An 18047-nucleotide genomic window follows, 5' to 3' on the forward strand; every position below is an offset into this window, starting at 1 on the left:
TTTCTGGCCATTTTGAACCTGTAATCGAATCCATAAATGCTGATGCTCCAGATACTGAACTAGTGAAAAGAAGGCCAGTTATATTGCTTCTTTAATCCGAACAACAGTTTTCAGCTGTGCAAACATAATTGCAAAAGGGTTTTCTAATGATCAATTAGCCTTTTAAAATGAAAAACTTGGATTAGCTAACACAACGTGCCATTGGAACACAGGAGTGATGGTTGCTGGGGTCACGTTCAAGGAGCTCCTTTAGCACCTCAGATTCAGTGACTGCCTGCAGGGAGAAACTTTGTAGCGGGGCAGGGGAAAAAGAGGGAGGAGCGCCGGGGCTAGTCGCATTAAAAGGGGTGGGAGATTAGGAAATGTTGGACGGGCAAGGAGCCATGGCTGAGTCAAATAGGAATCCTGACTTAATGAAGTGGTGATTAAAGAGCTCAGCCATGTGCTTCTTGTCAGTAACAACCACATCATCAAGCTTAAGGGACATAACACAACCGAATATAATACCATATTATAGTAGGCCTATAATGCTACTGTTACACCAAAACACAGGAGGTTGGTGGCATCTAATTGGGGAGAACGGGCTCGTGGTAACAACTGGAGTAGAAAAAGTGGAATGGTAACAGATACAGTGCATTCGTTAAGTATTCAGACTCCTTGACTTTTCCCACATTTTGTTACGTTACAGTCTTATTCTAAATTTGATTAAATTGTTTGAGTGGCTTCCGTCTGGCCACTCTACCATAAAGGCCTGATTGATGGAGTGCTGCTGAGATGGTTGTCCTGGAAGTTTCTCCCATCTCCACAGAGGAACTCTGGAGCTCTGTCTGAGTGACCATCAGGTTCTTGATCACCTCCATGACCAAGGCCCTTCTCCGATGTCTCAGTTTGGCTGGGCAGCCAGCTCTAGGAAGAGTCTTGGTGGTTCCAAACTTCTTCAATTTAAGAATGTGTTCTTGGGGACCTTCAATGCTTTAGAATTGTTTTGGTACCCTTCCCCAGATCTGTGCCTCGACACAATCCTGTCTCGGAGCTCTACGGACAATTCCTTGGTTTTTGCTCTGACATGCACTGTCAATTGTGGGACCTTATATAGACAGGTGTGTGCCTTTCCAAATCATGTCCAATCAATTGAATTTCCCCTCGGTGAACTTCACAATTATCACAACACATACAGTAGGTTGTAATATAAAAAAAAATGTCTGCCATGGCTTCCCCAGTGATTTTACCCACGCAACACTACTGTTTATATAGCATCCAAAATATTTTTTACAATTGAGGAGTGCCAAGATGGGTGCGTGGTGGCTTCAATACAGCGCCCCCTGTCAGTCATCCAGGGTGTATACACATCATTGGTCCCAACCCACGTTTTGACAACTGAATGGGAACTTGCCTGCCTGCCCTCCCTACCATTTGAGTGATGCCAAATACATTTTATTGACAACGAAGATATGTGCTAACTGTGAATAAGTCGTTGAAGTGCAGCATAGCTATCTAGCAAAGTGATTCACATTTCTTGCTAGCTAACAACTGCACTTAACAACTGGGGACTTCTTGTCCATCCTGCTTGGCCGCAGTCTACGAGCATCAGGTGATTCTGAACCCAGAGCCGCACGTGCGTCTGTCCCTAGCCGCGGCGCTCGAGCACATGATGAGAAACCTGAAGGTCTATGAGGAGCAGGCCGCGCAGGCAGCAGAACAGGTAGGTATACCTTGTTCCTTCATAACACACAGAGAAACAACCTCCACATCCCTCTCTCTTGCTCTCTCTCTCTTTGTCTCGGTCTTTCTAATTCAAAAGGCTTTATTGGCATGGAAGGTGTTGTACATTGCCAAAGCAAACATAGACACTCTGACTCTTTCTTCCAGGGGGCTCAGATCATTGTATTTCCAGAGGACGGTATCCATGGGTTCAACTTCAGTCGTCTGTCCATCTCTGGTTACCTTGAGACCATCCCTGACCCACTGACTGAGGACTGGAACCCCTGTACACAGCCTGACAGACACAATCACACTGAGGTATACGCACGCACGTGCACACACACCTTTACTTACCACTGTGGATCCATGTCTAATGTCATCAAATGTCTGTTAATGTGTGTTCTGCCCTGTTCTCTGTCAGGTCCTCCAGAGTTTGAGCTGCATGGCTCGACGTCACCAACTATACCTGGTGGCCAACATGCCTGACCTCCAGCCCTGCCCTCTGACCTCTCATCCCCACCTTGACCCCTCTCAAACCCCCTGCCCCCCCGATGGGCGCTGGCAGTTCAACACTGATGTCTTCAGGTTGGTGATAAATGGGTTGTTTCGGTTTTAAACACGTTTCTTGATCCTGTGAGAAAATAATTTATTGTACAGGGAGCACTACAGGTATTCTAAACCTCCAGAGGTTCTCTTGGAATAGGGGAATTGATTTTCATTGATTTCCAAAACCTTTTTAGTTATACAGGAGGGACTTGGAATTATGTTTTTGCTTTTCATCCTAAGCGCACCCTACCAGCAACCATTTTCTACAGGAATTTATTTTATTTGTATAATAATTGTATTACTTTTACAAGGATTTGGGTTATATAGATGAAAATACATTTGGTTTTCTCATTCACTGCAGGTCTGATGGTTCCCTGGCGGCTCGCTACCACAAACAAAACCTGTACTTCGAGAAGGAATTCGATACCCCGCCCAGACTAGAGGTGGTGACCTTTGACACGCCGTTCGCCGGACGGTTTGGAGTGTTCACCTGCTTTGACATCCTGTTTCATGACCCTACTGTCAGACTACAGGAGAAGGTACACAAAGTCGCACAATGTTTCATTATGGATGCAAATGAATTCATCAAAAGTCTTAATGTTTATCTTCATCTCTCTCAGGGTATAAGACAGATGATCTTCCCCACAGCCTGGATGAATCTGCTTCCTCTACTAACAGCGATTCAGATCCAGAGAGCGGTCAGTCTGGGAGCTAACGTCACTCTGCTGGCGGCTAACCTCAGGCATGACAGCAAGGCTATGACGGGCAGCGGCATCTTCACCCCTAGTACTTCCATCTATCACCAGGGGGAGAAAGGAGGAAAGAGTGAGGCAAAGGGGTAGGGGGAGATAGGAGGAGAGGGTGAACCTCCCTCTGCCGCTGTTCCTTCCCTCTCTCCCACTCCCTCCCCCTTTCAATGCCTCTATGATGGGTGACCTGTTCTTCTTCAGGTTGCTGCTTGATTCAGAGGGCCAGCTGACTTTGTGTGACGGTCTGCTCTGCTGCCACCTGCAATACCAACGGTCCACACAGGGTGGCAATACGGAGCTCTATGCTCTTGGGGTGTTCGCTGGCAATCACACGTTTGCCGGACGCTTCACCTTGCAGGTAGGGAGAAACATTTACATTACATGCATGCATTACAACCAGGGTTAGGGTCAATTCCATTTACATTTCAATCAATTCAGGAAGTACACTGAAATGTAAATTCCAAATCTCTTCAATGCTTCTTAATGAGGAAATGTAGAATTGGAATTTTTACTTTCTGAATGAAATTGACCCCAACCCTGATTACAACTTACATTTGAAACTGGTAGGGATCCTGTGTTTATGTATACATGCAATGTTTTTTTATTTACTACAGCTGTGATCTTACATTTACATTTTAGTCATTTAGCAGATGTTCTTATCCAGAGCGACTTACAGGAGCAATTAGGGTTAAGTGCCTTGCTATCGACAGATTTGTCATCTATTTTTTTTTTTGTTGTCATTTTAGCAGACGCTCTTATCCAGAGCGACTTACAGTAGTGAATGCATACATTTCATTTTCATTTCATAAATTTTTTATTTTTTTTCCTTCTTTTTGTACTTGGCCCCCCATGGGAATCGAACCCACAACCCTGGCGTTGCAAACACCATGCTCTACCAACTGAGCTACGGGGAACTGAGCTAGTTGGCTCATGGCATTAATGAGCTAGTTGGCTCATGGCATTAATGATTACCCCCTCCAGGTGTGTGCATTGGTCCGGTGCTCGGGGTCAGAGGTCAGCTCCTGTGGAAAGGAAGTGGAGGAGGCAGAGTCTAGAGTGGACTTCCGGTTGGAGGAGAAGTTCGGAACGCGTTACGTTTACCCGTCGTTGCTAGGTAGCGGCATGGTTGTAGATAAACCCGACCGGATCGAGAAGACCACCGATGGTCGAGTGACCATGGAACACTCAGGGATGTCTGTCGGACTGGTGACTGCATGTCTCTACGGCAGGGTGTACGACCAGGACTAGGGTGTGTGAGTGCGAGAGAGAACAATAAAATAAATGTTCTCCAACCTCTTTGTTCTCTAGGAGACAGAACGCGTCTCCTTCCTGAGCGGTATGACGGCTGCGTGGTCCCATGGTGTTTATACTTGCGTACTATTGTTTGTACAGATGAACGTGGTACCTTCAGGCGTTTGGAAATTGCTCCCAAGGATGAACCAGAGTTGTCGAGGTCTAAAAAAAAATTCTGAGGTCTTGGCTAATTTCTTTTGATTTTCCCATGATGTCAAGCAAAGAGGCACTAAGTTTGAAGGTAGGCCTTGAAATACATCCACAGGTACACCTCCAATTGACTCAAATTATGTAAATTAGCCTATCAGAAGCTTCTAAAGCCATGACATCATTTTCTGGAATTTTCCAAGCTGTTTAAAGGCACAGTCAACTTAGTGTATGTAAACTTCTAACCCACTGGAATAGTGACACAGTGAATTCTAAGTGAAATCTGTCTGTAAACAATTGTTGGAAAAATTACTTGTGTCATGTACAAAGTAGATGTCCTAACCAACTTGCCAAAACTATAGTTTGTTAACAAGAAATTTGTGGATTGGTTGAAAAACAAGTTAATGACTCCAACCTAAGTGCATGTAAACTTCTGACTTCAAATGTAGTTGAATACATCATGACTGTTCCCTATAATATAGTTGAATACATAATGCCACCTAGTGCTCTACATGACACCCTTGGTCCTGAAGTGTGCACTACTAAAAGCATTGGCTTGGTTTAGGTATTTCCTTACAAATTGTTGAAGGAAAGTGAACAAGTGCACACTTCAGAAGGAGAGATTGGGACGCACCCTCTATTCCTTACATGTGCTTCATCTATTCCCACCATCATTTGGAGAACTCAAGCATTTCAAAATAATCAATCATTGTTTTATTCGTTATCAGTCATTATTAAGAACATTGCACCATATTAAGTCCATATTTTGTCTTGACTTCTCTCCCCTGGAAAAGGCAACATTTCACTCATGTTTCCTTTCTCAGGTAGTGTAGAAACATTCAGGGTGTGAAGTGTTAAGACTGACGATACCTTAGTGACTGAGGCCTTACTAACTCACTACTAACTCCTCTCCTGGAGGAATCAACTCTATGAATCAGACAGTAGTAACTAGTATTATAACTCTTCTGTGAGATTCAGTGACTTGATTCAGTATTGACTCCGCATTAGGTGAACAATGATAAGTTCTGTCTCTGTCCATTATAATAAATTAAACTTAACTAGAATAAAACTAGTCTGGGTACTAGTCTGTTTAGCTATCATTCCACTCCTGTCATGCTAAACAGCTTTGGCATATGACACAGAGTACAAGGAGTGGAATATTCACTAAACACACTGGTACCCAGGCTATAACAGACTGGTACCCAGGCTAGAAGAAAACCCCTAAAGGAAGAGCTCTGGAGATACAGAAGAAATTAGAGATGTAAAGTCTGTTGGTCCGTTTGGCTAGGATTGTCCCTCTGCTCTCTCCATACGTACAGCCCCAGCCCTTTCATTGTCATAGGGCAGATGTTTGGTAACAAGGACCAATCCTAGAGGACCGGAGCTACCCACCCTTGCCACTCAGTCCAGAAGACGCCAGTCCTCATTTTACTTTAGTATTAAACCTCTTCTTGGTAAGGGACGAGAGGACAGAATGTCGTGGAGTGAGTGGTTCAGAGAGTAGAGTCCTAAAATCCTGCCAAAGAGGAGGTGGTATATTCAAGGTAGGCGTGTCTTCAGTAGGTCTCAGAATCAGAGTCGTTAAACTCATTATCGTCGTCGGGGGAAACGCAGAGTAGGCGGTCCTGCCTGCAGTAGGAGGTGTGGTCAGTTCTTAGAGGGGGAGGGGACTCAAATGCTACTCCTTTTGATTGGTGATTGGAGTAGTGATTGACAGATTGTAGCGTTGCCATCGTGACACGAGGGGAAGCAGGACGCGTTGCTATGGAGACCAGGGGAGAGGCAGGCAGCATGGAGTTAAGAATGAGAGCAAGACAGTCGGCTACATCCCTGTTAGGTGCACAGGACAGGGCTGGAGTATAACCTAGGGGGGAGAGAGAGAAAGAGGGCGAGTGTGTGTGAGAGAGGGAATGTGTGTGCATAACACCTCACATAACTCTGCCCCAAAACAATGAAAACTTCCCACCCAGTGGCATATGGGCTATTAAAGTGAGTGCTGATGCAGAGCCATGATAAGCAGTACCCACTTTGCCAAAGGCAGGGGCGCAAAATATGTATCTTGCCCATTGCGTCTCCCCATGGTGCGGTTGGAGATGCTGCGCCAACAATGCTCTGTCAATGTCATCTAACATATCATGTAGGCTCGTCCAGGGTTTCCCAACCCTCTCCTCGGCCCCCCAGACGTTTCACATTTTGGTTTTAACCCTAAACTGGCACACCCGATTCAATTAGTCAAAGCCTTTGATTAGTTGATTAAATGAATCAGGTTTTCCAGTTTAGGGTTAAAACAAAAATGTGAAATGTCTGGAGTGGCCTTAAGAGAAGGTTGGGAAACCCTGGACTAGCCTATACGGTACAAATAACATATAGCCTCGGTGGCCTTTTCTGTAGCTTACAGACAGACCAAATTTATGACAATGTCATGAGAAACTTTAGGCCTACATCATGTGTTTCTCCAATCCAATAGCTAATCATGATAATTAGCGATTTCAAGTTTTTAGCTCTATTCATCAATTTATAAGCTGACCATGGCTGAGAAAAATACAAACCGCATTTTCCAATATAATGCGATGCTTGATAAAGCCGGAACAGTTTCCTTTCAATAATAACGTTTTGTTCCTCAAAATCATTGTCACGTGGTTAATAATACAATGAATAAAAATACAAATCTAAAATTCAACTAATGCGAGAGCACCAGCCTCTGTCATATATATGGACACACTGATACACCGTGAGCTATTGGCGGCTAAAGAAATGAGCACATGGAACTTATAGATTGCCTATAGGTCAATGCAACAGTGCTGTAGGCCTATAACTTTCATTGCCAACTAAGTAAAAATAAGTAAAAATCCTGATGAAAATACAGGTTCTTTCAATCGCATTCAACCCTCTACTCTGCCTGTCAGCCTCCCTTTCTATCGGTCTTGATTTGAGCATTTGCTAGTAAAGTGCAACATTGTATAGAATCAATCAACTGGGTCTGTCCAGAAGGGGTCACTATAGCGAACTCGCAACAACTAGCTGGGCCCTAAGAGTTTCTTGCACCAGTGAGCTTGGGACGGACACAGCTGTTTTTGGGCAAAGGATACGTTTTCAGGTATTTTATGACGTTTCCACTGGATATTTGGGATCCTCCGAGCGTGACATTTTGCTCTTTCACACGGAGGCTTGGTGATTATCGAGGGGGAGAGTGTTGGACATTCTTTTTCATATATTAGAGACCGATTTTCATACGAATATTCTAAAATTTACAAAGGCAAAAGAAATGAGCGCATTTTCCCACCACACAATCGTTTCCATCAAACTGACTTGTTGCGGATAAAAGTGCACCTACAAATACCTTTTGCGGTTAAATTCCCATGTACCGAATAAAACATTAGAAAGTTAAATGGGTTTCCATCACATTTGACTCTACTGATGGTTTACTCACAATACATGTTGTGTTATATAGTGAGTGTGCCCACTCTGGTATTGGCACGTGCACTCTAGCCAACAGCTCACGGACACAGTGCGGGTATAGCCTACATGATGAGATTAGACACAGTGCGGGTATATCCTACATGATGAGATTAGACACAGTGCGGGTATATCCTACATGATGAGATTAGACACAGTGCGGGTATAGCCTACATGATGAGATTAGACACAGTGCGGGTATAGCCTACATGATGCGATTAGACACAGTGCGGGTATATCCTACATGATGAGATTAGACACAGTGCGGGTATATCCTACATGATGAGATTAGACACAGTGCGGGTATAGCCTACATGATGCGATTAGACACAGTGCGGGTATATCCTACATGATGAGATTAGACACAGTGCGGGTATAGCCTACATGATGAGATTAGACACAGTGCGGGTATAGCCTACATGATGCGATTAGACACAGTGCGGGTATATCCTACATGATGAGATTAGACACAGTGCGGGTATGTCCTACATGATGATATTAGATACAGTGCGGGTATAGCCTACATGATGCGATTAGACACAGTGCGGGTATAGCCTACATGATGAGATTAGACACAGTGCGGGTATGTCCTACATGATGATATTAGATACAGTGCGGGTATATCCTACATGATGAGATTAGACACAGTGCGGGTATATCCTACATGATGAGATTAGACACAGTGCGGGTATATCCTACATGATGAGATTAGACACAGTGCGGGTATATCCTACATGATGAGATTAGACACAGTGCGGGTATATCCTACATGATGATATTAGACACAGTGCGGGTATATCCTACATGATGAGATTAGACACAGTGCGGGTATATCCTACATGATGAGATTAGACAGTGCGGTTATAGCCTACATGATTACATTATTATAGACAAAATAACTAAATTATTTTTATTTGTCAAATGGGAGCCAAGCATCGATGATCATGTCACTAGAATAAGACCCTCAATATTTATTGGAAAGGAGCATCAAGCTCATCACCTTGCACTTTCCCCGGCCTATGTGGGAGAACCACACAACCTGTCATCGCGTGACTCCAAGTTTACATCAATATGATGGGTTATTATAACAATATTTGAGTTTCCGCCGATATTTATCACATAATTCATTTTACCGACACAAAAACATCCCACCTTGTCTAGGGCATTTTGTTTTATCGACATTTGGAAAGTTTACTGACATATTTTCTGTTTCCATCGGGCCTGTCTGTGATGTCATTTTTTTATCCAAGATGTACTTTACGCGCATAAAAAGGTTGGCTGGAAACATGATTTGTGAGGAACTATTATCGTTCACAATGGATAAAAAATAAAGACGACTTACTGTGGTGGTGAATTATAGCTGCAATATGTAACTTTTTGGGCAACCACCAAATTCACATAAAGGTGAGTTATAGATCTGTCATTCTTCATTGAAAGCAAGTCTAAGAAGCGGTAGATATTTTCTGTGTGTGCTATTTCTGTGCTTCCCATTCTTAAATTTAGTTTTTGCATCTTTAACTTTCAGTTTTCTACAGCAGCTTCAAACAGCTGAAAATACATATCTTTGGTTATGAAAAACATATTTCACAGCAGTTTAGCGGGTACAATTATTCTTTAGACTATACCTGCTTGTTTTGTCACAAACAGAAATTAGGCAAACTATTTGAATTTTAGCAACAAGGAAACGGCAGAGAAATTCTGCATAGTGCAGCTTTAAGACTAAAAATCTGACATCCCCAAATGGGCACTTTCCTGCAGCAGGCCAGGTAGGGTCAATTCAGAAAACGTGGGACATCATATAAACTGGGACAGCTTAATCTGACATGTTTATTTCTTGTTCTGAAAATCAAAACTATTGTTACTAAGCCTTTGCAGAGAAATCACAATACTTCATTGGTGTGACAGAGGGTGGCAGAGCAATCTTCAACCAGGGAGCTCACCCTCAAAGTACATAGATCAGTCACATAGCCTTTTTCCCTGTTTCGATGTTAAAGTTGTAAAAATGGTGATGTATGTGCATTCTATGTTCTGGTGCATCAAAATAAAATAAGTTGCCAATCTAATGTTTATATTTTGTACATTTCTGAAATCCTCAAGATGTTTCCTAAATCACACAAAATGGAATTATCATTGGGGTACAATTAGGACTGTCCCAGTTTATCTAACCTGCTGTCCTAGTTTATCAAACGCAAACTGAAAATATGGTTTTGGTTCAGCGTACACAAACGGGTGTGTCATGCAGTCTGTAAATATGATAAACATTTGTCATTCTTGTGTGATTAGGAAACATCTTGAGGATTTCAGAAATGTATCATGTGTTGGGCTAATATGTTGGATAGATGTCGAAACATGTTACAGAAGAGGGAAATGCAAAAAGTGTCCCATGTATTCCCAATTCCCCCTATTATGCGTGCTCCGGCATGCGCAATAATTGTCGGGAGACAGGTGAGTACATTCTGGAGAGAGACTCGCCTATATCTTCGCTACACACCCCTCCCCTTCCTCGTCTCAACATTTGACATTTTTATAAAAAAAATGATATTTCAGATCCTTATCACCAACAGCTACAACTCAATGAGCTAGGTCTATTGTCGCGCACGCGGCCCACATTTACGGCCTTTCCAACTCGGCATAGGCTCGCCCGCTGGTGATTTGAAACAATACACAGCAATTTTGTTAAAGAAGCTAATGAGCCTCTGGCTAAGTCATGCTCTCTGGTGAAGTATTTTATTTATTTATGTATAGATGAGTAATTATATCATTTTGGCAAATGTATAAAAATGTACTTTAGGGGAAGTTTAGCGGTAGCTGATTTTCAGAGTTTGAATAGCAAAAATGATTAGTCTTATGTCTGTCAGGTATCAGGACTATAAAGCCAATGCAACTGCATGTTTTACAAATGGTAATAAATGCATGGATGTGCATTCATAAAAGTGCATTGCGGGCCGACACTGAAGGCCAGGGTTCCCCAACTGACGGCCCGGGGGCCGAATTAGACCCGCGGGTGATTTTATTTGGCCCCCCAAGTTTTCTGAGCATTTTTGATTTTGGAAAACTGTTCCAAAGTATAACACATAAGAGAGAGATATGTCATAAACACATGTCAGCAAGGTTTGAAATGATTGTGTCTAATAAAATATATCTGTTTGGGCTTCTTGCGGTCAATTTACAGTTTACAAATTATTAGTAATTATGTTCTGGCCCCCTGACCATCCACTCCAGAAAATAAATCAGGCCACGGCTGAATCTAGTTGATGAACCCTTCTGTAGGCTATAGTCTAGGCTACTATTCTACTTTGCAGGGATACGAGGATGGTTGGAATTTTTTGGTGTCTTGCCTTGCGCAGCATACTGGCCAGGACCGGGCCTGTGTGTGTATGCTTGCGTGTCAGTATGTGTGCTTGTATGAGAGTTTGAGGGTGTGTGTGTGTGACAGTATTATGATACTGACCGTTCTCATCCACCGCTAGAACACTGGCTCCTTTCCCCAGCAGCTCCTGAACTACGACGGTCAGACCATTCCTCGCTGCTACATGGAGGGGCCTGAGAGAGGCCGCGAGAGAGAGAGGAGAAAGAGGGAGAGAGAGACAAACACACACACCTGCAGAGTGAAGTCATACTAGCCTAATAACATGCTCACTAATAACACTATGTTGGGTTGTGGTGTGTTCCATTTCTGAAAATCATTTGGGGTACGTACGTCTGTAGAGAAGTGTTGGTGCAGTTGATAAAGTTTCTGTCTGATATCTTCTCTAGTATCAACAACGCACTGGTCTCATGGCCCTGATGGTGAGAGAGAGATGGAGGAGAGAGGGATAGAGAGAGGGTAAAACATTTAACAAACAGTAATTTGATTAACAATATATGGTGCATGTGTGAGTATTACCTTGCTACAGGCCAGGTGAAGAGCTGTGTTCTTGTTAGTATCCTGTAGTGTGAGGTCTGCCTTAGCACTCCTCACCAACACCTCTATATGAGAGAGACACCAGAAGAGGTAAGGCGTGAGGGATAGGTAGAGGGGAGGAGAAGGGTAGAGAGTGTGTACTGACCCACAGCGTTGGTCTGTCCGTTGTGAGCTGCCATCATCAGCGGCGTGGTCTGTGTGTGTGTGTCGGAGGTGTTCGCCTGAGCTCCGTGACTCAACAACAACGACACACACTCCACGTGGTCCGAGAATGCTGCCGCATGGAGGGGAGACCTACAAAAGGGTGACAATATTCACTGTTACATACACTACCTCACGTTCTGCGAGTCTGTAGGGGTGGACCTCCCAACACCTCCCCAAAAAACTCAGTCGGGTCTCAACTTAGAAGGGCTCGTGCGCATGGGCTCTGACATCCTGGGGGCCCACATTGATTTTATTTACTCTCACTAAGATATCATATTAACATGGTCATGGCAAAATTCATGGCAACATTTGGAAAATTGCAGGAAATTTGCTTTAAACTGCAAAAATGTCTCAACCCTATGGCAAAATGTGTAGAGTTTCATGAAATTAACTATAAAACTGCTTAATGTTCTCTGCCCCATTGCAAAATTTGTAGAATTGCATGAAATTGGAAAAACACAAAAAAAAAAGGGGGGGGGGGCTAACATGTTTTGCCCGTTAGGTACGACATTTCGCTTAGGGCCCCCAAAAGACTAGTGTGTGTGTTTAATAGTGTGTAATAAAACACTACTGGACAGTTTATTAGGTACACCATCCCATTCACAAAAATGGATCGCTCCTACAGACAGTGAGTCACATGGCCTTGGCTTGCTATATAAAGCAGGCAGACAGGCATCCAGTTACTGTTTGATTGAATGTTAGAATTGGGCAAAACAAGTGACTGAAGCGACTTTGAGCGTGGTATGATCGTCGGTGCCAGGCGCACCAGATGCACTACCTCAGCAACAGCTGCGCTCCTAGGCTTTTCATGCACGACAGTGTTTATCGTTTACCGAGAATGGTGCAACCAAAAACATCCAGTCAGCGGCAATCCTGTGGGTGAAAACAGCTCGTTGATAAGAGAGGTCGAAGGAGAATGGCAAGAATTGTGCAAGCTAACAGGAGGGCCACAAACTGACAAATAACAGTGCAGTACAACAGTGGTGTGCAGAACGGCATCTCAGAACAAACTATTTGTCGGTCCTTGTCACAGATGGGCTATTGCAGCAGACGACCACACCGGGTTCCACTCCTATCAGCTAAAAACAACAAGAAACAACTTCAGTTGGCACACAATCACCAACACTGGACAATTAAGGACTGGAAAAACATCGCCTGGTCCGACAAATCCCGGGCCCTGTTGCGTCACGCTGATGGCAGAGTCAGGATTTGTCCATGGCCCCATCCTGCCTAATACAGGCGGGGTGGTGGTGTAATGGTGTTGGTGGTGTAATGGTGTGGGGAATAGTTTCCCGGCACACGTTAGGTCCCTTGATACCAACTGAGCAATGAACGTTTCCGACAACTTGTAGAATCCATGCCCCGAAGAAGTCAGACTGTTCTGGAGGCAAAGGTGGGTCCGAGCCAGTACTAGATGGGTGTACCTAATAAACGGTCCAGTGAGTGTATATATGCGTGTAATAATGTGTCTCACCTGCCCTTGGTGTCTGTAGTGTTGACTATAGCAGAACCCAGAGAGTTGATCAACATCTCAGCAACTCCCTCGTTGTCATTCATACTGAAACAAGCAGAGAGGAAACACTTTCTTTCTCCTTTAGGTGCTAGATCAGCTTTAATATTACAGATAGATTGAGGCTTCTATCAATGTCATTGCCTGGATGATTTCCAATCACACTTTTACACTCATTTAATATTTTATTTACCCGATGTAACACAAATGACACCTTTTTAGTGATCATATATTTATTTAAGTGGTCATACACATACTAGGACCTGTGAATCTCAGCACACGAGTGACTGACTGGGTTCGAACCCTCAAGACTGTGTTAGCACCCTGAGCTTAAGCCTAGACATTAGTTGTGAGAGTTGAGGCTTACACAGCACAGTGCAGAGGGCTGAAGTTGTTTCCCTGTGTCTTCTTGAACACGTCCTGTTCCAACAACAACTCTACACACCCATCATAACCTGGAGCGACAGAGAAACAGTCAAGAGCAAATCACCGTATTGTCTATATATCATTCTAGTTGATCATTCATTCAGATCAGTTAACCAACATTAATCTGATGATTCTCTAACGCTGTGTGTTTACCATTGTAGCAGGCCCAGTGCAGAGGTGTGTATCCGTGGTTGTCGGTAAGAAGTGTGTGTGTGTGCAAAGCATTAGTAGCCTGTAGTAGTGCTCCCAGCACCCCGGTGTGTCCGCAAGCTGCTGCCAGGTGTAGCGGAGAGCGCCCTGCCCGGTCACATACACACACACTCGCCCCGCGCTGCAACAACGCCTCCACACACTCTTCATGACCCGACACCGCCTGGAGAAACAAAACAGATCATTAAAAGTGTGTGTGTGTGTAGTGTGTACGGTGTACAGTGCATTCGGAAGGTATTCCGTTTTTCACTTTGTCATTATGGGGTATTGTGTGAAGATTGATATGGGGGAAAAACGATTTAATCCATTTTAGAATAAGGCTGTAACGTAACTAAATATGGAAAAAGTGAAGGGGTCTGAATAATTTCCAAATGCACTGTATGTGTATATGGTGTGTGTGTGTGTGTGTGTTTCTGCGTTTGTTCTTGTGTGTATGTGAATATATAGTGTGTGTGTGTTTGACTGTATAGGGACTAGGGAGTTTGTGTGTCTCACCCCGCGGTGTAGTGCAGTCCTGCCCCAGAGGTCTTTAGCCTCTACATCAGCTCCTCTACTCAGTAGAGAATACACACTCTCTGTGTGTCCGCTCAGTACCGCCAGCATCAGAGGGGTCCTACACACAATCAATATATTTACCAATCACTCAATCAATCCATCATTGATTAATCAGGCAAATCTAAAAGTTAGCTAGCTCACACAGTCAATACATTAGTCTCTCACACACACTTACTGTCCGTTGGCATCTTGTACGTCTACAGAGTTGTGTGTGTCTGTGTTGTTGATGAGGAGACGGAGACAGTCAGAGTGGCCGTTCATCGCTGCAGGAGACACACACTCAGGGTTAGGGAAAAAGATGGGTATGCAATGTGTGTGCGTGTAGTCATTGCGCGCCTGCTGGCGCTGTGGCGCGCCTGCTGGCGCTGTGGCGCGCCTGCTGGCGCTGTGGCGCGCCTGCTGGCTCTCATATACATATAATACCTGCAGCATGTAAGGCTGTCCTCTTCAGTGTGTAATCCTTGGTGTGTGTGTGAGCTCCATGGTGCAGTAACAGTGACACACACTCCTGGTGGCCCCTGGAGCAGGCTAGGGAGAGCGGGGTCCAGCCCTCAGGGGTCCGAATGTCCACCTCCAACAGACCGGCAGCCAACACCTCCAACACGCCACAGTGACCATGGTACGCCTGGAGAACACACACCAATCAATACAAATCTATATGTTTATCACAGTGCTTCCCAAACTCCCTTGCATTGTGCCCCATGTAAAGCATTTAGGTTTTTCTAGTAACCTACAGACTAACTGGCAGCAGAGTGTGTGTGACTCACCGCGAGGTGAAGGGGGCTGATGAGGGCGTGGTTATCAGAGTCACTCAGGATGTCTGTTCCTGATGTCTCCATCAGCTGAGAGACAGAATGCCTTCGTTATTATTCTCTAAAAAGCTAGAACATTAGAACAAGCAGCAGGGTACTCCTCTCCCGTGTCATCAGACCACTAATGTAGTCCAGCTACTTACCACGTCTAGAGGAGTCTCCCTGGATATCTGAAAAACAACAAGACACCATGTCAAACCCAGTCACTACTTGTAGTGGGAAGTAGGTAATGGTGTCCAGGTAGGTCATGTACGAGCAGGATGTACTAACCAGTTCAAGGCAAAGTGTGTGTCCGTATGCCGATGCATAGTGGACTGGGTTGTAGCCCTGTCGGTCTCTGATCCCTGGGTTGGCATCGCTCCTCAACAGATACTCTACACACCTGACACACACACACACACACACACACACACACACACACACACACACACACACACACACACACACACAGAGGGTCAGACAGGACAGACAGGACAGGCAAGACAGACAGACAGGACAAACAACTACTAACTTTCCCTCTGTGCCAGCAGCAGCATAGTGTAGAGGAGAACAGCCCCTCTCATCCAGCTCGTTGACTCCAGCACCAGACCCCACGAGGGCAAACACACACTGAGATTTACTGTTACAACAGGCATAGTGAAGAGGAGTCCTGGAGAGAAGAGAGTTACTGTCACAACAGGCATGGAGTCCATTTGCTTCCTTTTAAGAAATGTTTTGCAACAGAATCGACATAATGAATACACCCCTGGAGAGAAGAGGAAGAACAATACTTCATCTTCTTTGCATAGAATGGAAAAGTGTCTTTATGCAGGCATGTACGCACACAAACACATAGGCTGAATGTAAAGCTGACTTTTCCACTGACCTTCCAAACCTGTCCTTTCTGTTGAAATCTGCTCCTGTATTCAACAACAGATTCAAACACTCCAGGTTCCTGATGGAGAGAGGGAGACCGAGAGAGAAATGGAAATTGTACAGTAGAACATTGGATAGAACAGCTAACTGCAGAAAGGACTTAAAAATCCAAGAGCAAAGGACAGAGAGAGACTAAAAAAGGGAGGGTTTAAAGAGTTCTTGTTTCACCCTCCTGCAGCTGCAGCATGAAGACATGTCCTTCCAAAGTGGTCAGGAGTGTCTATGTGGAAGTCTGAGGAGAGCAGTTTCCTGCAGCAGTCAGAGAAGCCACTGAGAGCTGCCAGATGGAGGGGGAACATGCCATGGACGCCACGCCTGTAACAAACATCACGTCAGCGGTGCTTAGCCAGGTGTGTGTCACAATGATAGTCTCCACTCCGTCTAGTAAGTGAGTGTAGACTTAGCGGTGTTGTCGCCATGTGTGATAAGTCTGTCTGTGTGTATACATACAGTATATATACAGTACCAGTCAAAAGTTTGGACACACCTACTCATTCAAGGGTTTTTCTTTATTTTTACTATTTTCTACATAGTAGAATAATAGTGAAGACATCAAAACTATGAAATAACATATGGAATCAAGTAGTAACCAAAAAAGTGTTAAACAAATCAAAATGTGTATATTTGAGATTCTTCAAAGTAGCCACCCTTTGCCTTGATGACAACTTTGTCACCTGGAATGCATTTAAATGAACATATGTGCCTTGTTAAAAGTTCATTTGTGGAATTTCTTTCCTTCTTCATGCATTTGAGCCAATCAGTTGTGTTGTGGTGGTATACAGAAGACAGCCCTATTTGGTAAAAGACCAAGTCCATATTATGGCAAGAACAGCCCAAATAAGCAAAAGAGAAATGACAGTCCATCATTACTTTAAGACATGAAGGTCAGTCAATAAGGAACATTTCAAGAACTTTTAAAGTTTATCCAAGTGCAGTCGCAAAAACCATCAGGCACTATGATTTAACTGGCTTTCATGGGGACCGCCTCAGGAAAGGAAGACCCAGAGTTAACTGTAAGTTCATTCGAGTTACCAGCCTCAGAACGTGTAGCCCAAATAAATGCTTCACAGAGTTCAATTATCAGACACATCTCAACATGTTCAGAGGAGACTGCGTGAATCAGGCCTTCATGGTTGAATTGCTGCAAAGAAACCACTACTAAAGGATACCAATACTAAGAAGAGACTTGCTTGGGCCAAGAAACACGAGCAATGGACATTAGACCGGTGGAAACTGGTCCTTTGGTTTGATGAGCCCAAATTTGAGATTTTTGGTTCCAACTGCCGTGTCTTTGTGAGACGCAGAGTAGGTGAAAGGATGATCTCCGCATGTGTGGTTCCCACCATGAAGCATGGAGGTGGTGGTGTGATGGTGCTTTGCTGGTGATACTGTCTGTGATTTATTTAGCATGTTTAGCACAGCATTCTGCAGCGATATGCCATCCCATCTGGTTTGCACTTAGTGGAACAATCATTTGTTTTTCAACAGGACAATGACCCAACACACCTCGGCAGCTGTGTAAGGGCTATTTGACCAAGAAGGAGAGTGATGGAGTGCTGCATCAGATGACCTGGCTTCCACTGTCACCCAATTGAGATGGTTTGGGATGAGTTGGACCG

General features: G+C 44.2%; 1 protein-coding gene and 1 pseudogene across 4 annotated transcripts in view; one reads left to right on the forward strand and one right to left on the reverse strand.

Moving 5' to 3' along the window:
* Window positions 1-1567: 1567 nt before the first annotated feature.
* Window positions 1568-4254, forward strand: LOC123730898 (biotinidase-like; annotated as a pseudogene). Its single transcript, XR_014382934.1, has 6 exons — window positions 1568-1702; window positions 1870-2019; window positions 2123-2286; window positions 2609-2786; window positions 2868-3354; window positions 3978-4254. The product of XR_014382934.1 is annotated as a biotinidase-like (transcript).
* Window positions 4255-5127: 873 nt separating this feature from the next.
* LOC106588741 (serine/threonine-protein phosphatase 6 regulatory ankyrin repeat subunit A) overlaps window positions 5128-18047 on the reverse strand; it is a 55882-nt gene continuing 42962 nt past the window's right edge. For all 3 annotated transcript variants that reach the window (XM_045709295.2, XM_045709294.2, XM_082970194.1), the window contains 17 exons: window positions 16597-16743; window positions 16379-16447; window positions 16025-16162; window positions 15784-15895; window positions 15657-15683; window positions 15469-15543; window positions 15125-15326; window positions 14877-14964; window positions 14642-14759; window positions 14090-14309; window positions 13878-13965; window positions 13475-13558; window positions 11942-12090; window positions 11779-11861; window positions 11593-11675; window positions 11344-11435; window positions 5128-6300 (listed from right to left, as the gene is read on the reverse strand). In XM_045709295.2, the coding sequence (XP_045565251.1) occupies window positions 5993-6300; window positions 11344-11435; window positions 11593-11675; window positions 11779-11861; window positions 11942-12090; window positions 13475-13558; window positions 13878-13965; window positions 14090-14309; window positions 14642-14759; window positions 14877-14964; window positions 15125-15326; window positions 15469-15543; window positions 15657-15683; window positions 15784-15895; window positions 16025-16162; window positions 16379-16447; window positions 16597-16743 (2083 nt within the window). In that variant the 3' untranslated portion in view covers window positions 5128-5992. The remainder of the gene's footprint in view (window positions 6301-11343; window positions 11436-11592; window positions 11676-11778; window positions 11862-11941; window positions 12091-13474; window positions 13559-13877; window positions 13966-14089; window positions 14310-14641; window positions 14760-14876; window positions 14965-15124; window positions 15327-15468; window positions 15544-15656; window positions 15684-15783; window positions 15896-16024; window positions 16163-16378; window positions 16448-16596; window positions 16744-18047) is intronic.

This window comes from Salmo salar, chromosome 27 (genome assembly GCF_965601325.2).
Source record: "Salmo salar chromosome 27, fSalSal1, whole genome shotgun sequence".
In the NCBI taxonomy this organism is placed as follows: Eukaryota; Metazoa; Chordata; class Actinopteri; order Salmoniformes; family Salmonidae; genus Salmo; species Salmo salar.